The sequence below is a fragment of the Oryzias melastigma genome, linkage group LG12 (genome assembly GCF_002922805.2).
Source record: "Oryzias melastigma strain HK-1 linkage group LG12, ASM292280v2, whole genome shotgun sequence".
In the NCBI taxonomy this organism is placed as follows: Eukaryota; Metazoa; Chordata; class Actinopteri; order Beloniformes; family Adrianichthyidae; genus Oryzias; species Oryzias melastigma.
This window is the reverse complement of record NC_050523.1, coordinates 7248486-7271071: the sequence shown is the minus strand read 5'-3', so window position 1 is coordinate 7271071 and position 22586 is coordinate 7248486. Positions and strand designations below refer to the sequence as shown.

The window sequence follows — 22586 nt, the reverse complement described above, 5'->3', positions numbered from 1 at the left end:
AAGATCTATCCTTTTTTTGTTTAAGGGGTGTGACCCCCATGACGAGGCAGAAGTTGCTTCCAGTTCTTGAGGTTTTTTTTTTTTGACTCCCAGCTCTAAAGAAAAAGTACAATGTTTCATGAAGACTTCCTGATTTTTTTTAAGCAAATACAGCTGATTCAACACATTTGACAGAAGTCAGTCAGATGTTTTTGTTTATTCTACTGCTCAACTTTCCAAACTAGCTCTATTTATTGCTAAATGTCTTGCAATTAATGTAGTTTTAGAAGAGTAAAACCTTTCAATGCGCTCACATGAAAAAGAGGAAGTGAGGTCGCTTGTTTTGAACAGAAAATGCTGAGGAATTCTTGGTTAAAGATAAGAGATGCAAAATTTGTTATGTCAGCATGTTCTTTTTGTGTGGCTAAAATTGTTAACCAAATAAATTCAGTTTGGGGGAAGCGTGAGATTTCCACCGTCACAGATTGGTGTTTTACTTGAAATAATTGAATTGACCTTTTCGAGTCCGAGCTGTTCTGGCTCGGCTGATGTCAAACTAAGGGTGACGAGAACTAAAAGAACTCTGGTCTCGAGGGATCGTCACTGAGATGAAAAGGAAACGCGACCTGGAGCACATGCGCGCGCAGCCACGCGCGTAAAAGCGCCTCTTGGCGGCACGCTGCTCGTATGTAAAAGACAGAGGAGGAGCTGGTTGGTTTGAGCAAACTTTCCTGTCTGCTTGTGGGTGTGTTAAAGCTCAGCGCGCAGCCTCGACGCTTCAGCTCCCAAACAAACGCGTCGGACTGACAGGTTCCTCCGCTGCGCTCGAGTTTTCCAGACGAACATGGAGTTTTGTATCCGTGCGTAAAGAGGATTTTTGGAAACGATGGATTCCCTATCTGGAGACAGCGAAGAGCGCAAACCAAAGGAATTTTTTTCTGAATTGAGAGACACTTTTCAGTGAGAAGAACGATGAATGAATCTCAGGCTGGTGGTCCCGCTCCCACTCCCAGGGCCCCTACCGTCCCGGTGATCATGTTCATTCTCGGGGTGGTGGGGAACGTCATCGCCATCGTGGTTCTCAGAATTTCAAGAAAGGAGCAGAAGGAGACGACTTTTTACACTCTGGTGTGTGGTCTGGCGGTGACGGACCTCCTGGGGACGCTGCTGGCGAGCCCCGTCACCATCGCCATCTACATGAAGGGCTCCTGGCCCGGGGGGGACCCCCTGTGCCAGTACTCCGGCTTCGTCCTGCTCTTCTTCTTCATGGTGCAGCTCAGCATCGTGTTCGCCATGTCCGTGGAGAGGTACCTGGCCATCAACCACGCGTACTTCTACAACCAGCACGTCAACCAGAGGCTGGCAGCGCTCGCTCTGCTGGGCATCTACATGTTCAACGCGCTGTTTTGCGCGCTGCCGAGCGTAGGACTCGGGCACGTTACGCACCAGGAACCGGGCACCTGGTGCTTCATCGATTGGAGGAACAACAACGTGACTGTCAAGAGCTATAACCTGACATACGCCAGCGTGAGTTCCGCCGTGGTGCTGGCCACTGTCATCTGCAACGTGATGGTGTGCGGCGCCCTGATCCTCATGCACAAGCGCTTCATCCGCCGCACCTCTCTGGGCACGGACCCGCGACGGCTGTCCGAGCGCAGGCGGAGTTTTGGACGCTTAGCTGGAGCAGAGATACAGATGGTGATCCTGCTCATAGTTACATCTGCCGTGGTTCTCATCTGCTCCATACCTTTAGTAGTAAGTACTTTTTCCAAAATGTGTTTTACTGGCACAATCAACCAAAACAAATCGACTGTGGTTAGTTTTTACGCACGTTCTTTACGCAATTTGTGTTTTTCTTTTTTAATGCTTGTGGTCTTGTGTCACTTTTCTTCAACACATTAAAGCGTTTCTTTTGCACGCTGTGCTCCAGCTGCTCACTTCTCTGGCATTGATGTGGTTTCATTGCATCTGCATGACATGCATGGAGAGAAGATCCTTAAATTTGGGTCTTTTCTGCATCTAAAATGACAAACTATCAACTTTAACCTGTTAAGATTCGGATTTCTTGTTTGAAATGCATTTTTATTTCTCTTTGGCAGAGCCCCCAATTAGCCAGAATTAATAATATAATCCAAAATGTGATGTCATTGGAGGCTGTTGGTTTTTGGAGGTTAATCTGTTATATATTTTTTAATGATTCCTCAGATGTTAAAGCTGAGTTACTAAACAGAATGTGTTTGCATATACAGAATGACGTTGGCTCATATTGATAGTGCAAGTAATTTGTTAGCCTCCTTCCATTTCCACCTAGTTTAGTGGAAAAAAGTTACTGCGACCTCGAGGTTTTGTTTGCATTTAAATTGTTCCATGGCAACGTTTTAAGAGGTTTTCTTGCTGCCATTTTTTAACGTCATTTGAATAGTTTAGTGATTAAATTCATTTTTGCTTTCTGTTTCCAGCTGAGGATCTTCAGGAACCAGCTACATGCCGGTGGGAAAGCTGAAATCTCACTGATAAACCAAGACCTCCTGGCCATCCGCATGGCGTCCATCAACCCCATTTTAGACCCCTGGATCTACATCCTCCTCAGAAAGACGGTGGTTCTCAAGATGATGGAGAAAATCAAGTATCTGTTCTGCAAAATGGGCAGGAGGCGGCGGACGGTCGGGAGGCAGTTCCACTACCCCGAGGCTTACCTGTCCTCCTCCATCATATCCAGGGATTCGCCCTCGTTGGCGTCCCATGAGCCGCGGGAGCGACTGAACACATCCCTGACGATCCTCTGTCCGTCTGAGGGGACGCCGGACAGGCCGGGGTCGTCGCAGCCCGAGTCACCGGGCGGCTTCAGCCTGCAAAGCTCTCAGGAGGGGGAGCAGCCTCAGAGAGCGCTGTTGCAGATGGATTTTAGACAAAACTCTTCTGGGAAGACGCTGAATCCGCTTCCGGTGTATCCCAAGGATCCAGATCTGCGTGTGGCCTTCACTGATGAGACTGCAAACATGCAGGAGAGATGCATTTAACCTCTCACTTTAAGAAAGACTGAGTCTAAAACTAAGAAAGACTGAAAAATCTTGTGGAAATGACCCTTAAAATGTATTACTGAAATGAATGTTAACTCCTCCAGAGAACATAAAAAGACCAACAGAGGAGCTTCTCGTTGCACTTGTTCATCTGTAAATCAGTTCCAAAGGTTTTTACAACCTGCACTGTACAGAATTAATATTGAAATGTGACCACACCTTTAATTTATTTAAACTATTGAGTGTTCTCGTCTTCTCTGTGAGAAGGTCTTCCTAGTACGCACATTGTGTTTTTATGAAGGGACATTTGGAAAGAATCAAAACCATTCCCGGAATAACATCAAGAAAAGGCAGCTAAAGTGCAGCTTTTCTACAGCAGGCAAAAAAAATGTTGGTTCCATCTGACCGGAGCTTAACGTGTTGGTTTTATTCAGAAATCATGTTTCGGAGGGTTTTCTTTCAGCTGCACAGACGTCGCTTTTGCAACATAAAAGGCTCAAATTTCAACTGAAAGATTTGCAGCTGAAAGTGCATGCTCGCTGGTCAGTGTGGGAACCTGTAATGGACTGGTGACTTCTCCGTAAAGTGGGGGCAGAAAATGGATGGCTTTCCTGTTTCGACGTGCTGCTATTTAAAACACTGGTGGATTTTGAAGCCAGGATCATGTTTGTGAACAAACTTTTGTCTTGTGATGTATAAAAATAGTGTAAGCTAAAATAAAACTTAAAAAACTAACATTTTTGTTGTTGTTTTCATGCTAACGTCAATCAGAGGATGTGTCTCAACAGGACAGGAATCCATAAAATAATCTTCGCTGAAGATTACTTATTGATTAATCCTGATCCATGTTCCAAACGTCTCCTTTTAAAGATTTTTTTCTGCAGTAAAAATGACAGGAATGGTCTTTAACCAGACAAATCCTAATGGTTTGGCGAACTGCAAGTGTCATTTCTGGAACAGGTTCTCCTCCTTCCCCAGCAGCAGTGATCGCTATAACACATTTTCAGCGATAACGACCGCTCACCTGCAGGCAGATGGTTTCTTAGAGCCTGAAGGTCTCCAGCTCCGTCCAGAACCTTCCAGAAGCAGTGAAACGTCCCAAAGAGAACAATAAGCCCATAAAATGAGCTGTGACCTCAGACTTTGAAATCATTTAAAGCTGTGGAGTCTCCCCAGAGACCGAGGGAGCCATGATTGACAAACAGTAAAGAGAGGAATTCGGTCAAGGAAATAATGATTCTTCCTGGAAACGTGGACTCCGTCCACCGCCTCATCAATAATACACTGCAGCGTCCGGCCACTTTGGGGCATTTACCGGTACTCTGCAAAATAAGCTGCACGCTTTTAGAGAATGACACAAATTACCGATTTGAGGGCCGACGGGATGCATCTGGTCCTGCTCGCTATAATTATTTGCAAGTGCTTCATTTTAAACGTCGATATCTGTGGTTCCACCCTGGTGGGATTGAAGTTGAAATATCTGTGGTTCCACCCTGGTGGGATTGAAGTTGAATTTGGGGTTTTCTGATGTGTTTTTTTTTTTTGTTTTTTAAATTGACAGATTAGACATTACAAAGCATGACATTTAATATGTATATATATGAAGACCAAATTAATTCAATTTAAGCATTAGTAAAAGAGAAAAAGAAAAGAAAAAACAGACAAAAAACAATTATAACATAAACCAAATTAAAAGCATATAATAAAAATTAAAAATGTAATAAGGAGGCATCAATATTTAAATAATGCCAGTGAAGATTATTCATAAATGAAAGGGTAAGGGAAAATCACATCAGTTCAGGTAAACTGACTAACAATTTAAAAGTTTTGTGGCATTCTTATTTTTTTTAATCTTTTTAGAGAGAGGCTTTTGGATGTTGTTCATCGGCAGAATGCTGGGGAGATTGCGGTTCTGGATGTTCAGGTACGTTTGAGCTGTTAGCTGGTCAACATGCAGGAAAATGAAAGATCGGGCAGCTACAAAAAATAAAGTAAAGATCTTCAAATGTCAAAAAGGAGGCTCATTTGGTTCTTTAAAAGTGGCCTTTTAAATGTTATTATACCATTTTTAGTCAAAAATAAATATCTGTGTGGTTTCCTGGGACAAAGTTTCTCCAGAGCGGCAGTAGTTGATTAGAAATTTGCCTCTGAGTCGTATTAGAGCAATCCAGTTGTACAGTTTTGAACCAGATTCTAGCTTAGATGAGGAAAATATGGATCTATTTGTCTGCAAGTGGATGTATCAGAGTAGAGCAGGAAGCTTGTGGCTCATTTTTTCTACATAATAAATACACTCTGCTTTTACAACTGCTTTTTTTTGTCTGCACTGACTCACAACTATTTGAATAAAGAAATACTCTGAAATTCAATTTTAAGCTTGATATTTGTCCTCCATCATCAGAAAAATTGCCACAAGAGCATGTTAGATCACCATGATTCTGCAGACTTGAAGCTCTTTTAGAAAAGTTTTGAAACAATGAAGCACCTACACAATGGGTTGGGGTTATGCAATCAGAATGAGACAGCCTTTTCTAACAGCAAAACATGCTAGCAGAGCTAGCTGTTCCACCTGAACATCAGCTGCTGCATGACTGAGGTTTAGCTTGCAGGTCCAGCAGTCTCTTCTCCTCTTCAGGAGAAGACCTGGTTGGACGTTCTCAGTATGAAGGCGTCCATGTGGCCTTCTCACCAGCGTCACAGCTCGATCTTTTTGATGCAAAGAGGTTGTAATTCGATGCCATGTCCTCTCGGACAGATTCGTTTTTGTAAGAGACCACAGCTACACAGCAAAGGAAGCTTGTGATCATATCTATTTGTTCTTAACCCACAGGCCACAGTCATGAGTGGAAACATTGATTGACTGATAAATTAAAGATTCACTACAATCATCTTTAGATCTTAGTAAAAGCATTCCCACTGGTCACATCACAGAGAGCTTGTGGCCTGCGCACTTTATCTTCTAAATACTTTCTGTCTTTTGCTCTTGATTCACATGATTTGAATTTAGAAATCCTCAAAAATGCACAGCATTTTTTTGAGAACTTCAAAGATTTTCAGTTTTTACTAATATTGAGCTTATTAAAAAGGGATTTCTACCTAAAAACAAACAAAAAAAGTATAGTAATGCCAATCAGTGGTATGTCAGATTAGAATTAAGCCCAAAATATAAAAAAATCTAAAATACATACGAACAAAATAACAGATATAACAGAATAATTAAACATTAAATTAAGTCTCAAAGTGCAAAGAAAATCAATTTTGAGCAAATTTTCTTTATTTATGTCCTCCGTCATCTGAAGAATGTCACAAGAGCAGGTTAAAAACACACAAAAGACATTTTTCAGTGTAGTGGGTCTTTAAGAGCTCTGTCTTCATCACACAGAACACTACAAAGTCCACATTATTGCAGACAAAAACATAAAAAATAAAACGAAGATGCAGCCAAAAAGAATCGATTTTTGGGACAACCGAACTTTGACTTTGCTCAGATTTGATTACGTGAGTTTTGGAGCGTACTCACTGTTAAAACATTTAAAATCAATTTAACTGATTGCATCTTCTCAAACTGTTCAATGGACTCTGATATGGTATGCAAACTGAAGGTGATTGGCGTAATAAGAGCTCTTTGTGATAGATTGTAGTCTGGCAGTTTTAAAATTGTATTTAAAGACGGATTAACATTTCTTGAATACGTTCTTGTTTAATGTATTCATTTTCTTAACCTATTATAAACGTAAAAAAGCATTTTATAAGTTGAGTACAACTTTAAGGTTCTCTACCAATCATCCATCTTAGAACCCACAAATTCTCACCAAGGGTCGCAGATGTATTGGAGCTGTTGACCCATGGTGGGGTACACCCTGTGGGATATATCGCGAGACATGTATTGTGATATGTATCGTGTCACCAGGCTTTTACCCAAGTCCCAGCTGGGATTTGAACCAGGACTTCCCACTGTGAGGCAACAGTGCTCGATTGCAGTCGCATTTCTTAAAAAGTTGGATAATTTGTCTAAAAATCTTCCGTCTTTACAGAAAGGCCTGCGGGTTGCAGTTTTATTGCCCCAAATTAGCATTGCAGACAGTAAAGGCACATTCTTGAAATAGCAAACCAGCATGACTATTGATGTTACAAAACATTATCTGCATCATCTTAAACATGCAGCTGTATTCCCAGCTCAGGAGCATCCCCTGAAGCTTTTTCTTATAGGGCTGATAACTCTGATTCTTATTTAAAAGCTTCGTTTGCTCTTTCAAAGAAACAACAACACAGTAAAAAATGGCCTGAGAATTGAGGCCAATCGTACTTTTTTTTTTTTGATGAGTGAAAACATTGGAGCGATCCATCCAAGTATTTGCAGTCCACTCACTCCTGTCACCTCGGTGCAGCCTTCACTCCCCTGCAGCGGGAGAGACGTAGGGGGAAATTCCCCACGCGTCTCGTCTGCCTGACAGATGCTTAACTGATCCTCAGCTGACAGCTCAAACTGATGACACTTTTTCAACTGCTGGATGGTCCAGGGGCAGCCCGAGGTCGTACATTTGGACGGAAAAGTTGGAAAATATAAACCACTTTTCAAGGATTCGCAACAGTAGATCGTCTTTATAACAGATGTCAAACTATCTGTAATGACCTGAGTAAGAATGAGATGCTTTTAGAGACAAATAACTAGAAGTTTGGGCCAAAAATAAAGTGCTTTGGTGAAGATAACAGAAAGAGATTCCTTTTTTTTTTTTTTGTCACGGAAGAGATTTAGAACCAAAACAAACATCCGAGAGACACTTGAGAGACAGATATCATCTTCTCCTGCAGATTGACTTCATTGACAGCTTTAGACGGACCTAAAACAGTAGCATTAACATCCATGACATGAGATCTGATGCCAACCCTAAAGTTAAAAAACTTGAACAGGTTAAGTAACATGTGCAGAGAATGCTTTGTCCAACAACCTGGACAACATTTACGCATGAGACCTGGGTTAGGGGAAAAACTGGTTTTCCAAGGTATAATTCCCAAGAAAATGGTCTTTTCCCAAGAGTGCATTGGCATGACAAAGGCTGCAGACGCTCAACTTTCACAACAGAGGAGCAGCTGGATGGAATCAGAGATAACTGCAAAATGAATAGAGGGCGCGTGACATCACTTTTTTTGTAATGGGCCATTTGAAGCCAGGTTTCCTCTCCGCCACCGTCAGTTTGATGGGAAATGGCGTCTTTGAATCCCTTTCTTTTCCAGAATGGAGAAGTTCTTGGAAATAACGCTGCCAGTTTTTGGAACCACACTGAGGCCTTTCGGTTAGACACTTGTGAGGTCAATCGAGTGACCATGCCCACATTTTAGGCCAAATTTTCAGGCTTAAATGTAAAATAAAACAATATACAAAAAAGTCACCCACAACACATTTATTTGTAAACATAGTCCTGTTGACAGATTCCACATTAAAGTGAATGACAAGAGGATCAATTTTGTTTTGAGCCACCTAGTGGTTACACAGTGAAGTGCACTGGCTCCACTTCAAGTTCAAGAGTGAAAATGTTACCCCTAAAGCTACGTTCACACCGATCTCGAGCAACCACTTCCAATGAAAAGTCTAGATGTGTGTGCGATTTTGGGCTTCCGCATTCAAAACTGTTGCGTTCACACAACGCTATATGAGTTTTTAAGACTGTTTTTGGGTTCTACGAGTAAAACTTGTGGCAACTGAAAGCTAAACCGGGATACATTTTGAATCAGGAACCCAGATATGGATAGGATCTCCGTCTGTTAAATGATGTCAAATCTAAGTTGAGAACTCGAGAGGAAAAGTATTTTATTTCTAACTGTTTTTAAATGAAATGTTTTTATTTTCTAACTGCAATTAATGTTTTTTTTTTTGTCGCCTCTTGGCCAGGACTAACTTTTAAAAGAGATTTCTTAATCTCAATGGGACTTCCTGGTTAAATAAAGGTTAATAAAATAAATAAAACTATAGGTGGCGCTAGTATCGTGTGACCATGGACCAAACGCGCGTTTAAGAAGGCGCACTTACCATGTCCTGTGTGAATATAATGTAGCTTCGGATGAAAGACAGCAATATTCCTATAAAGTGGAGGGTTAAAACAAAACAAAAAAAAATCTTTCAGAAATAAAAATAAGTTATTTTATTTAAGCCGTGATTTTAGAAAAGCTAAATTAGAATTTTTATAAATTTAGACTTGACAATAAAAACAACATGGAAAACTATTTTTACCACAAAAATACTGGAAAAGTCATCCAAGGAGTTAAAGAAATAAAAATTAAAAAAAGGCAACTTTGCTTTTTTTTTTAAATGAGTCTCTTGATTCAATTCAGTTCAATTGTTTTTTGTGTATGATAACCTATGAACAGACTCCATCAGTAACCACAATAATTAGGCGTCTGAAAACTCACTTGCTTCTGTGATAAGCAACAAAACCCTTTAGGAATGACTTTGATAACTGATACGTAAATACTATTTTCCATTTCATTTTTTCTTCTTCTTTGTTCTGTTTTATTAAAACACAAAAGACTGAACATCTTCAGGATTGTTTTGATGTACGGTGAGCAGGAGCTGTGATGTCTCAGAGATGAAAATATGACCAAAAAAAAACACATTATGAGATGACATGAAGCAGCAGAGCAGACAAGAAACAATAAAGGACTTCATCTACAAATGTATTAAATATTTATGTTTTTGGGGAACTTTATTTCTTTCACGGACATAAAAAGGTGGCAAACGTCAGACAATCTCGATCTACTTTTTCAAAGCAATCAAACACAGAGGTTTTGGCTTCAAACTTTTATTCCAGAGTTGAAATCTTGCTTTAAATAAATAAAACTTTTGTAGTTCTGGATCTGTTTCCTCACAGTCTGATGATTCAGGGGAGAAAGATAAAACTCCTACATGCACGATCTCTGCGATGAAGATCAAAGACTTGATGACGATTGATTAAAACTTTGAATGTCCTTTAGATTTTTGTGCTCAGTCGCTCCTTAAATAAAAGCATCCACACTTTAAAAAGACGATCCCCCTCCAGCAGAAACACCTTTAAAGTCCTCTGGCTTTGACCAACTGTTGGTGTGACGGTGCTGAACTCTCTCCTGACTTCTCCTCCTGGTTGGTTATATTCTGTATGTTCCCTTCGGCGTCTATGATCACAGTAGTCTTCCTCAGCTCCTCATAGTGGTTCTGTCGTTCAGCGACGGCCTCACAGGCCGCCAGCACTTCGTCCGACTCAAAGTCATAGTCCCGCTCCAGCTCGGGCGCGTTGAGGATCTGGTTTTTGGTCTCCTCCTCCTGCCTCATCTTCTCCTTGGTGGCCGCCTGCTGCTTCTGTAGCGTCCAGGCCCACTTCAGGTCTTCGTCCCACAGGCTGCGCTCTGACGGGCACAGGCGGATCGCAATCTGGAAGGACCTGACGGCCTGCAGAAACCACACTGACATGAGTGCAGAGAGCAAACACGAGTGGAGGGAAACAGGAATGTGTGATCATCCTGAAGTTAACAGTTCATGCTGCCATGCTTTTTTTCATGCAGTAATGTGAAGGAGCTCCGGCTTTTCTCCTCCTCCTTCTTCTTCTTAGGGCATGAAGGTCCGTTACCTCTCGTTGGTTCTGTAGTTACCCCCATAAGACCCGATGTCAGTCTTGACATACAACAGTTTCAGGTCTCTTAGATTTCCTAAATAAATCCACTTGACTATCGCGCTGAAGAATTGCTGATCTTACAACTCAATTCCACAAAAGTCGCTGATGTAAGAACTTTTTATCACAAATTCACTGAACTGGAAAATAGGAACAAGTCCTACCAGAGAGCACAATCGAACTCAAAATCAGCAGCAGTGTATTTATACCATAAAAAGAAGCTTTTTTTTTTTTCTTTTTTCAAGATTTAAGGGACAAGCTGTGCTGTTAATATGCCTCCAATAAAAACACTAAACTAAAGCAGCATTTCAGGAAAACCTGTCATTTTCCAGCCAAGTTCAGATTAAAATGAAATATTACTTTCCGACGTGAGGTCCTGGCTGAGCCGTTAAACAGCCGAGACACCGGAATGACAGAGACAAATTGAGCCTAATAGAAGACGCATTACTCACTGAAGACAAATGACCTCTGGTTACAGAGAGTTTACAGAAGTATAGCCTACAAGAGATAAAAATACTACCTTAAAGTTCTGCATTTATCATTGCTGGTTAATGAGGAAACTAAAAGTCCAGCTCTGATCATCTTTTGATCTATTTTAAAATCGTTCCTAGTTGTCTTTTAATTATGACGTTTTAAGCCAAAATAAAAAATGTTTTCTCTGAGGTAGTTTCTGCAGAGCGGCAGGAGTTCATTAGAAATGTGGCTTCCAAATTTGGGTGGGACTTTTGGTGCAGAGCAACCATTGACTGTAGAAACAATGGACAGCTCCCTCCCCCCCGTGTTCTAAATAGGCAGTACCTGATGAAGAACGTCGAGATACGGACCAATCACTGTCAACTGGTTTCAAAATGGCAGCGCACGTATCAGGAACTCACGTTGACGGATTTATCCTGATTTTGCGAGAGCCGGAGGTAAGCTATTTCCTATTGGTGACATCAACACCGCGCTCTGTCCGTTGTTTTCTAAAGTCTATAGAGGCAACAAAAGTTAAGAGGTGAGCATTGTGTCCAAAATGCTTTTAAAATCTAGGGAACTGTATAGTCTCACACTATATAGTTTTTTAGTAGTTAGGGATTCGGGCATAGCCAATATTTTTCAAACTGGATTTTCACTGACTGACTCACAATGATTATTCAGAATTGCAATTTTAAGCTTGATTTTCTTTATATCCTCCATCATCTTAAAACACCTAAAACACAATTTTCATCTCAGTTGGTCTTCAAGTAAAGCTATTTTTTTTTCATAAATGACAGTATTTAGATAAAAATTTCTATATATAACACTCACACTATAAACAGTTGAAAATGACCTAAATATGATTTCATCCTCATTTATTAAATGAAAATTTGTTTTAGAGACACTTTTGGTGTCTTTTTGTAAGTACAGTATGTGTTCTGTCATGTTGGCGAGCGTTCAGTAAACTTGTAACTAAACTGTCAGTACGATGTGCAGCTCAGCTGAAAGGGACTCGGCTGAATAGACGCTTGTACTTTTTAGTTTTTTTTTTTTTTTTGCCAGGAGAAATTCAACTGGAATAAAAATCTAAATTTCAAGAAGAGGAATCACATCAACACAAAATACCACCTTAACAGCCACATTTTGTTTGTCTGATGCTTTCCTCTTATACACTAAATAAGGAGTAGCTGCATTCAAATGAGTAACAACTCAAGCTTTAAAACTCTGTCTGAACAAGCCTGGTTAAAAATACCTTTGATTGTATTTGAAATTGTTTCATTATGTAATGATGCGTGTCTTATATGGTTTAGTTTGGGATTAAGTAAACATTCAGCCGCCCCTGTTGTTGTTTTTCGATGCTGTCGGACAGGTCGGCTGCTTCTGGGCAGGCGGCAGCAGAAGCAGAAGCGTTAGCCTGAAGCTTTTCTGACTCCAGCCCAGGCTGGTTGGCTGTCAGCGAGTGAACAATGACGCAGTGATCCTCTGCTTTAGAGCACACACAGGTCCCAGCATGTTCTGAGGCACATTAGGCAATAATCCGAGTCCTCCGGCACCAATGGGGGTACTTTGAAAGAAACATTCTGTCGTGGCGGAAAGCTGCTTACGAGGAGCTGTAAACAGAATCCATAAATCTTCTTAACAGTTGAAGTTTTGATTTATTCAACATTGTTTCTTGAAGAAACATCTAAAATGTTATTCACAAACGTGCTTGAGCCTCATATTTTTATTGATCTGCGCCGGACTTTAAGACTTCTTCCAGTTTTTGTTTAGAAACTGGTCTGGTTTTCTCAAGACTCTCTAAATGGATTAATGGTTTCCCAACAGTTTCAGATTTCAGTCGTCTGGGGAACAACGGGTGAAGTGCTTACCAGGTCCACCTCTCCCAGGTTGAGCTGCGCCCGGCCCAGAGTCTGCCAGCCCTCCCACCACAGCGGGCGAAACTTCACTGCCATCTCTGCAGCTTTCACTGCTGGAAACACCTCATGCAGGATGGTCAGCACCTGCAAACGCAGCAACAGTTCACACTAAATTCACCAAATAAACTGCAGAAATCAGACATATATACTTTGCATTTTTGTTAGTTTTATTTTATTTCCTGCAAAAGATCAATAAGGTCATTTTTTTATTTCCAATGTAAAAGTCACACCAAAATCACACTCAGACAAATTTAAATTTCTATTGTTTTATTTGAATATATTAGGCTGTTTTGACAGGGTTGCAAGCTGCAGCGTCACATAACTGAGTCACCCTATATGTGAACCCAAAGTAATCCATGCAAACAAATTGCGCCATGGCTAACCTGACTGACCAGATTCACCTGAATCCATTCACTTCAACCATTTAGGGTGAAATGAGTCCACCCAAACCTCAGCAACAGCACTTTGAATTCTCTCTGTACATGAAATGGGCTATACAAATAAACTCGCCTTGCCTAACTTGTTTTCTGGATTATTTATTTACTTTTTGCTCTTTGCATTGCTCGCTTTAACTTTTAATCTTAATTCTGAAGAATCTTGCCAGGATTAACCATCTTTAAACAATTTGAGATATAATCTCTAACTCTGTAGGGAGTATGAAACCAAAATCAAGTCTTTAAAATTCCATTCCGATCATCTTTTGAGATATTTTAAATAAATTTCAAGAGGTCTTATAATTACGATTATGATGTTCTTAGCCTAAATTTTAAAAAGCTGTTGTTAGGACATAGTTTCTGCAGAGCGGAAGGAGTTTATAAGAAATTTGCCTCCGAGTTGTGGGCGGGACAGTTGGCGTGGGGAAACCTCACCCCCCTTCCCATCACCTATTTGTTGACATGCTCTTCTGCTAGCTTAGAACCCCAAGATAACATTATCGATCAGATGAGGAAAACGTACATGGATCTAGTAGGTTGTGGATCACTCAACGTATTTTTACGCTCTTTTTCAGTCTGCATTTTTTTCATCTGCTCCTGATTTATCAAAAAAAAAAAATCACTGAAAAATGCTATTTTAATCTAAATTTTCTTAATATATGTCCTTCATCTTCATCACAAAAAAAGAAATTAAACAAGAACATGTTAACCCCACCGGAGCTATAATTCCACGAAATAACGATCATTCCAGCAGATTCTGAAGGAGAAAAGCGGCTCGTCGAGCCGCTTTTCTCCTTCAGAATCTGCTGGAATGATCATGTTAACGGTTAAAAAATTACAGTATGTTGCAAATTTTTGTGTTAAAGCATCACCATTGTTAAAAGGTTAAAAACACAAATTTTCACTGGATTGAGTTGGAATATGGAGGAAGAAGGTTGGTTCTAAAGGGAAAAAAAACGCTGCTAACTTTAAAAAAAATGGAAGAAAGTATTCATGGGAAATGCGTGACCACCACCATCACAGCAAACATAGCTGCCACCCCGCAGAAAAAGTGCACTTTATAATCACATTACTATTTTAAGAATAAAGAACAACATGAGTGGTAGTGACAGAAGAACAGATGAAGCCAAAAGACCACAAATCTAATGAATCCAGAAGACTTTTGGCAGATTCTGTTCATCATTGTGGCTTATGAAAAAAAATGTTAGACCGTGTTTGTCTGCTCCTCTAATGATTTCCTTCTCAGATATCCTGTAATGGGTAATATTATATTAGGCGTACGATACTCAATGAATGACTAAGGCTTCAAGGAAACGTTTTATTGTGTTAGTTATGAATAAATAACTGAAAAGGAGATTCTGTCTGCACACATGTCAGAAAATGTTGTTTCTAATATTTGAATATTAAACTTGAAAAAGAAACTAAACAAAAACAGCAGGTGAAGGAGAAGAAGAAAGAGAAAGAAGAGGGAGATAAAGATCGCAATCATGTAACTACACGCTGACTCGTACTCAAACACAGCATGGCATTCCCCCAAAGAAGTTTCTGACGTTTATTTATTTTACTCATGAACCGTCTTGTTTGCAAAACGTTTTGCTTGATATGAGATTAGTGTTCTAACTTGACAAATCCAATTAGATTTTTTTTAATTAATCTCAAACTGTAGTGGTGGCTGACATATCTAATCTAGTATTTATACAACACAAAAAAACAGGAGATAAACTTTAAATTATTTGTAGATTTGGGTTTAGAAAAATCCCACAGCAAGCTGTGAGTTTTTAAATCTTTATGTATAAAATTAAAGCCTGCTTAGCACTTTGACAACTCAGTAGGCTTGATTCAAATTAACAAGTTTGGTCTGCTTTCACACTGCACTCCTGAGTGCTGATAATTGACTGTATATATGAGAAATGGACAGAGTGACCCCTCCCCCTTTGCATTCTGACAGGAAGTACCCGCTGGTTCCAAGAAGCCAAAATCCTTCTATTATTCAGTCATCTCGCGAGAGTCCAAACTCACATGGGTTCTTGCGACAACCTGCCATTTATGTAGGAAGTAAACAAACCCTCATCCACCATAATTTTGGATTAAATGACCGATATGACGCTTGACATCACAATTTGTGACCCCCGTGCCACCAGAAATGATGTAATGTTTACACCATGGTGAAAACATAGCGAGCAATGAGATACATAACTCATTGATAGCAAGTACAGCGGAAAATAGGTTTTATTTTGAAAAATGTACCAGATGCACTTTACACTCGCTCGCATGATTTCGGGTTTAGGTCGTTTAATTTGCCCTAACTTCACTAAAAAAGTGCTCCAGCTCTGCTGTGGTGTCCGGCAAAATCTGAAGCCAACGAAACAGATCTGGAGTGTCGGAGAGGCCGGTCCGGACTTTATGTAGTCTGATTATCTTATTTTAATTACACTTTTTCTATCGTGCAAGTTATTCAAGTTATAAACTGGTCAATCAGATGCCTCATTAAAAGAATGTGGTCTCATGTTGAATGTTCAAAACGTTTGACTGTTTGACTGATTCAGCCTACTTTCAAGTGGTAGGGGTGTGGTCTTCCAACAAGCTCACTCACGATTGGCGAGGACCAATCAGTGCTGACCGACGACTGAATTGACTGGAGTTCATTGGAGTTGGAAGTAAGCCATTTTCTATGAGCGACGCAGGACTCGCTCAGTTCAGTTCTCATATACAGTCAATTGAGCAGACCTGGAGACCTCTCCTGGCTCCAATAGTTGACTGTTTCGGGGCAGTTTTGCCCAAAATTAGCATTGCTAAGGTTTAACCTTTTAAGACTGGATATGTCATACCTAAATAAGACACAATGTAATTCTTCAGCTGTTTATGGAACCAATATGAATCAGCTGGTTCTGATGCAGTGAAAAGCGACTTTGCAACGATATGAATAACGGCCCAAAGTCACTCTTCTCTGTGGTAGAATCGTCTGATTTAGGCTGTTTGTATATCAGAGAAAAGCTGCTTTTTTCCACTTCGGAACCAACTCAAATTATCGTTAACAACTGAGGAGATATGGTAGTCCTAAGAAAATCAACAATGGGGCTTTAGGGTTAATTGCCCTGGATATTCTATCTGCGTTCACACAGCATGTAAACCACATCAGAGTTCACTTGCAACCCAATTGAGATCTTCAATTTCAGGGGTACACTCACTTTGATTTGAACCACCAGAATCCTGGTGAGTTTTCACGCCGGCCAAATAAAGCATGCCGATTATAGATATAAACTTTGATGACCAAAAGAGTCTTTTGCAAAACAAAATTTGGCAAAAAATGTCCAAATCAGACTCACTTTATTATTTCCAGATGGGAAACAGTTCTCGGTTAATTTGAGTTTTAAAAAGTCTACTTGAACTAATTTTAAAGTAAATGTTTTACACATTAACTCTTTACTACCCCACCAAGACTAAATAAATTAAAAAAAAAAGTTTTTTATTGCCTTGAGGAAGCAATGTTTTTAATAATATGTTTTCTTAATGCAATTAAAGGGTAAAATGTAGATGTTTTAATTTTTTAATGCAATATAAAATGTAAATCAAATATAGTGAATGTTGTACCTGAGACTTCATTTCATACAGTAGTGGGTTGTCTGGGGTCAGCTGAATCGCCTCGTCCCACTTCTTAATGGCTTCCCAGTGCCTGAAGAGAACACAGTTTGCTTTAGAACTGACTGTAGAAACAGAAGAAAAGTCTCCTCGTACAATCTAATAAACTGAGAAAAAAGCAAGTATTAAAGCACTAATATTTATACAGGGCTTGTCTGAGGCGATTTGAATAGTGCAGCAGCACAATTGATTCAAAAGTAAATGCTATAAAGCAGCAGCAATGAAACTGGATCCCCAGTTTCATTGACTCCACCCTGAGATTTGACATATATTGTGTTACCAAACGTCCTGTTTGCGCAGATTTTCTCCCGATTCAACTCGATTATTTTTTGCCAAACCGACTTTTATTAAACTGGAATGAACATGTGCCCGCTGTAAGTAAACTATATCCTCTATTATTTAAATACATGTTTACCTTTCCAAGCATGTATAGAGACGCAAAAGGCAGAAATGATGGGAAACAAAAGGAAATTTGAGCATCTTGAAACAATAAAACCACAAGGTTACAGAAGAAAGCAGAGGGTAATAAGAAACCACATTATTTTAAATAAACACAGACAGGTCAGTCCCTTTAAAAGCTCAGGAGTTGCGCTTGTTTTCATGGAATCAGACAAAAATAAATGTTGCGTAAATTGGGATAAAAGGTCACAAAGAGTTTCAAGGTACTCTCCTTCTAAAAACTCTCCTATTGTGTCCTTTTTGAAGGTGGACACCTCACTTTTTTTTGCTAATCTAAAGTCTTGCACATTGATTACATTTATTATGGGGGGTGGATTTCTAAAAAAACTCTAGTGAAAGCAAAACCACACAAACCTTCCATTACTGAAAGAGCTGAAATACCAGTATACGTTTAGAAAGCTGTTAGATAAGACGTTGGCGCATGAAGCAGAATGACAGGAAATGGAACCAGAAGTGCTGAAATCTCTTGATCAAATGAGGGAAGAAATTCATTTGGGAGGAAATGAAGCAATAAGCTAAAAGTCCTAAAGAGACTCCCCCACATTGATCATATTGCTACATATGAAGGAATTGACTCACTGAAGGGAGGATAGAGAAAAAAAACATCAACTAAGAGCTGGAATGCTTATCAGTGATAAAAATGAAGTTTACTTAAAGGTTTGTGTGATAAAACATGTGCAGACTTTATAAATATGTTGCAATTAAAAGAAACACAACAAAAATTATACAAATTTATTGGGAAAAATAGTCATCCTTTTAGAGTTTTTTTTTTTTAATGGATGTAAAACTTGGAAGTTTCTGATAGAAGTTAGAAGTCACAAAAACTAGGAGGAGTAGAGGCAAGTACAAAAATTAACCACAAACTGTGATGAATTCTGTTTAACTCCTATATTTAACACATTTAAAAGGTAATTTTTTTTTAATAATTATCAAGACATATTGCTGATCAACTGCAACATGTTTTCAACTTTAGATGGTGATATGTAATGTAAATTAAGCTGTTTTTATTTCACTATTAGATAAACTTTATTTAAAAACAGAAGTAAACAAACTTTGGTTAATTCTTTTAATCAGATGGTTAATTTACTGTTTATTTAGGTATTGACAAGATTTAATCAAACATCATGATTTACCATTTTTAGGGGTGTTTTTGTAAAAAAAAAAAAAAAAAAACCCACTGTGACTCAGCATAAATGTTTGGATTACATAATCATGGGTATGATTGGGTTAAAAGAAGGTTAAAAAAAGGCACATATTGAATATTATAGGATGTTTAGATTTCACTGAGATTGAAATGACTTCACTGACACTACGGAATTAAACGTATTGTAAATTTAAAGACTCACAGCAATGAAAATTGCGTTTTTAACATGTTCTTGTGGCATTTTTCTGATGATAGAGGACATTTTTAAAAAGAAAATTAAGCCTAAATATGCATTTCAGAATATTCATTTTTTCAAATAGTTGTGAAATAGAAGCAGATGAAAAAAAACGCAGTTGAAAAAAACACATATTTGTGACAGAAAATATGCTCCATTCTGATGCATCCAATTGTAGACAAATAGATCCAAGCACGTCTTTGTTTCTGGATAGCTCCAATGCTGCTCATCATCTTTGTTGCACCAGTAATGTCAAGTTGGGGGTGTGAGGGGCTATAGGAGAGCGTGTGAACAGATAGGTGATGGGAAGTGGGGGCGGGCTTACTACAACAGTCCCCAGATGGGAATTTCTAATGAATTACTGCCGCTATACAAAAACGGCGGTATACCCTTAAGAACTATCCTTATTATTGTTTTTTTATTTGTTGTAAATTGTGCTAAAAAAGGCATAAATATACTTAAAAGACAACTGGGAACACTTTTAAAATGAATCAAAAGATAATAAAAGTGGGTCTTTAAATACATTCTCCACTGCATTTTAATGCAGTTAGATTAAACTCTACTTAGCACAACATGTACCTGAAGCCAAAGCTCAGATCATGAAGAAGTGTTAGCAGATCCAGCTGATGTCATCAGACTCAGCTGAGAGGCCGGCATCAAAGGTCAATGTTGTTAGAGACACAGAAACCTCCTTTCTTTCTTACATCCTCCTCCAAACATCACCTCAAACCTCTGAGCAGCCATTACGCAACACCGAGACCTCATTTCCCCGGCAAAATCCACTTTCTCTGGGCAAACACAATTACTGGCAATCACTGAGGGCAGCAGCATCTCCTCCTATAAGCACAGAGCGCTTTTTTACTGGGTGATCATTCGTTTGCTTAAAGTCATATTAGCCATAAAAGCAACGAAATTAGAACCTTTTTTATGATAGAAGAGGAAAACAACAAAAACGGAACATTTGACATTCAGAACAAATCAAATCAGAATTCAACATTTACTTAAAATCCGAAGAAAAAGAGTATGGTGTTGTAAAATAGGGGGAATCGATTCGGCGATATATCACGATATTTCAATTGGCGATACTTGTATTGTTTTAAAATGCTGACAGAACGATATCTTACTTTTTAAAAATAGTGAAAATGTGTTCTGGTACAGTCTTGGGATATATCGTGATATGTATTGTATTGGGATTCAAGTATCGGGATGCATACATATCTTGTATTGTGTCGCCAGGCTCTTGCCTATACACACTCCTAGTGTAAAATACAGTTCAGTGTAAATTTTTCAAGCATTTTCCAGCAAAAAAACGTCTTCAATGTGTTTAAATAAAGAATAAAAACATAAATTGTGAACATTTCTTTTCTCAAACTGCATTATAGTGGACAGAAAAGCAGGAAAAGCATTGAAATGAAAACTAAAGAAACATTTTTACATAAACTTCATCAGCAAAGTCATTTAAAAGCTTCTACATGAGTGATGCGTTTGAGTTCTGTGCGATGGCGCCCTCATCTGGAGAACTTGTAGCAGAACACTTTCTCCTGAGCTGACATGAATAGTTCATGTTCGGTTAAAAATGGGAAATCACGCAACTCTACACAATCTCTGCACTGTTTTCTCACTTTATAGGTTTCCAAATAGTTTGCAGCACATGGACACATTTTATTCTTTGTGACTAACACTGTCATTGCTTTATATAATGCATTCTAGGCTATATTGTGATTTATTTTTTACTTACTGTTTTTATATTTAGCCCTTGTACTTTGTTAAACAGTTCAGCACGACATACGTTAGTGAAAAATAAAATCTGAAAATAAAGTGACAAAGTATCATGACTTAAGAAGAATAGAGTAACACAAATGCACTTTAAATAAACAAGCAGGATGGAAAAAGTTTGGAAAAAAAGAACATAAAAATCAGAAAGATAAATAGGAGTATTGCTTGCTTTAGTGTTTTAGTGCTAAAATTATATATGGGTCGATGATGGATAAAGATTTTGGAAAGGACAATTTTAAAACAATAAAATACATGTTTTTGCAATTTATCAAACATTAATAATTTATATTCGGGTGTTTTCTTGAAAATTGCTGCATTTTTCTTTTTTCAGGTCAATTTAGTGACTGAGACCTTGAAAAAAAAATCTGGTGCACCAGTACAATAAATCCAAATTAAAAATAAAATTTTAGTCAACTTGTGTCGTCTTAAATCTTGAAAAAAAAAAAGTTTGTGATTTGTTTCCATATTATATAAGTCTTAAACGAGAGTTCAGAAGACAAGTTATGACATTATAATTGTAGTTAAAGTCTGTTTTAATGCACCCACTAAGATGAGGAAAAGTTATCAATACACCTCAAAGGAAAAAAAAAATAATTAAATAATTAGAAACATTATGTTTGTCAGAAAATGAATCATAACTTAAAAGTTTTTCTTGCATTTAAGCTTTATCAATGCTTTATAAATATATAATTAAACTGCAATTATGGAGTATATTAATTGAGATTACTTTAGGTAAGGGTTCTTATTTGATGAGTTTCAAACTTTGAAGATGATAACATGTGCTTGAGTTAAACGTCCTCACCTGCCCTGCTCAGCCAGCGCGGTCCCCTCATCCTTCAGCCTCCTGCTCTTCTCCGCGCAGTCCTCCAGCAGGATTTCTCGACGTCGCTTGATGGCGTGCAACCAATCCACCTCCTCTTCATCAGGACTTGCACCAGCATCCTTAGCTTTCTCGGTGTCAGCTTCAAACTTTTGCACCGCCGACTTTGACACTTTTTCACCGATTTTCCTTTTCCAGCCAAATGAAGCCATTCTGTAAAACATACAAAACATTTTAAAAAATGAAATAAAAATGACGACTTTACTTGGAAGGCTTTTATTTTGAAATGACTTGCTAAAAATGGCACAAGGAAGAGTATTTCTATTAATTGACGATTTATTGTCATTAGTTACAAATTACAGAATACAGAATTGAAAGATGTGAATAATTTTGTAGCGACCGAAAAGTTAAAACTGAGTTTAATACTCAAAACTCCATAAAATACCCCCAACGAGCTAGCATTCCCTACTAGCTTAGCTAACATCGAAACCTTCACACATGCACGCGCCTTCTTGGATAAAATGCGCTGTAGTTCGTTCTTAATGTGTAAAATCAAGTACAAATAATATACAAATACATATATACAAGAGCTCTGTACGCACGCTTGTTTTGCAGCTGTCCGTGAGCAAGAATGTAAAGCTAAATTTGTGCCATGTTTTGAAACGTCTGTGGTGCGTTCGCGTCGTGTGGTTAAAACTGAAATCAAAATAGAAAAACTTGTTAATGTTAACATAAATACATACATTTATAGATCTATTAATATATTAACATAGATACGCTACTAAATATAGTACTGCAAGCAGTTACAGATTCAGTGAGTTTTCTACCAACTTTAGTTTACTCTACTCTTACAACTTCAAAATACAACAAATATAATTCATTATATCTTCAAAATTAAACTTTAAATCATACAGTTTCTTTGTTTTAACTTACTATGTGTCGAAAATAGTAGTATGGCCGTCTTTTACGGAGAGAAACATCACCAACACCCTTAGAACCTACTCTTAGGTAGGTCGTGAATGCAACATTAACCGGAAAGGGTATTAACCGGAAGTGGCTCCTTAAATG

General features: G+C 38.6%; 2 protein-coding genes across 3 annotated transcripts; one reads left to right on the top strand and one right to left on the bottom strand.

Moving 5' to 3' along the window:
• Window positions 1-550: 550 nt before the first annotated feature.
• Window positions 551-3734, top strand: ptger4b (prostaglandin E receptor 4 (subtype EP4) b). Its single transcript, XM_024299587.2, has 2 exons — window positions 551-1734; window positions 2439-3734. Exons 1-2 carry the CDS (start codon window positions 952-954, stop codon window positions 2997-2999), a joined length of 1344 nt encoding a protein of 447 aa, XP_024155355.1. The 5' UTR covers window positions 551-951; the 3' UTR covers window positions 3000-3734.
• A 4004-nt stretch (window positions 3735-7738) lies between these two features.
• On the bottom strand, window positions 7739-22574 carry ttc33 (tetratricopeptide repeat domain 33). 2 transcript variants are annotated; one of them, XM_024299588.2, is made up of 6 exons: window positions 22452-22568; window positions 22121-22214; window positions 21501-21731; window positions 17037-17118; window positions 12964-13095; window positions 7739-10419 (listed from the first exon to the last, which is right to left on the bottom strand). In XM_024299588.2, exons 3-6 carry the CDS (start codon window positions 21728-21730, stop codon window positions 10045-10047), a joined length of 819 nt encoding a protein of 272 aa, XP_024155356.1. In that variant the 5' UTR covers window position 21731; window positions 22121-22214; window positions 22452-22568; the 3' UTR covers window positions 7739-10044. The 2 variants fall into 2 exon arrangements, with proteins under 2 accessions (XP_024155356.1, XP_024155357.1); XM_024299589.2 differs by lacking the exon at window positions 22121-22214 and having other exon boundaries at window positions 22452-22574.
• Window positions 22575-22586: the final 12 nt, after the last annotated feature.

Excerpts from the sequence above, each read along its gene's own strand:
- ptger4b (XM_024299587.2), top strand. The coding sequence starts at position 952 with ATGAATGAATCTCAGGCTGGTGGTCCCGCTCCCACTCCCAGGGCCCCT. Across the intron at positions 1,735-2,438 it reads TCTGCTCCATACCTTTAGTA|CTGAGGATCTTCAGGAACCA; the intron begins GTAAGTACTTTT and ends TTCTGTTTCCAG.
- ttc33 (XM_024299589.2), bottom strand. The coding sequence starts at position 21,730 with ATGGCTTCATTTGGCTGGAAAAGGAAAATCGGTGAAAAAGTGTCAAAG. Across the intron at positions 13,096-17,036 it reads TGTATGAAATGAAGTCTCAG|GTGCTGACCATCCTGCATGA; the intron begins GTACAACATTCA and ends CTGCGTTTGCAG. Across the intron at positions 10,420-12,963 it reads ACCTGGGAGAGGTGGACCTG|GCCGTCAGGTCCTTCCAGAT; the intron begins GTAAGCACTTCA and ends TGGTTTCTGCAG.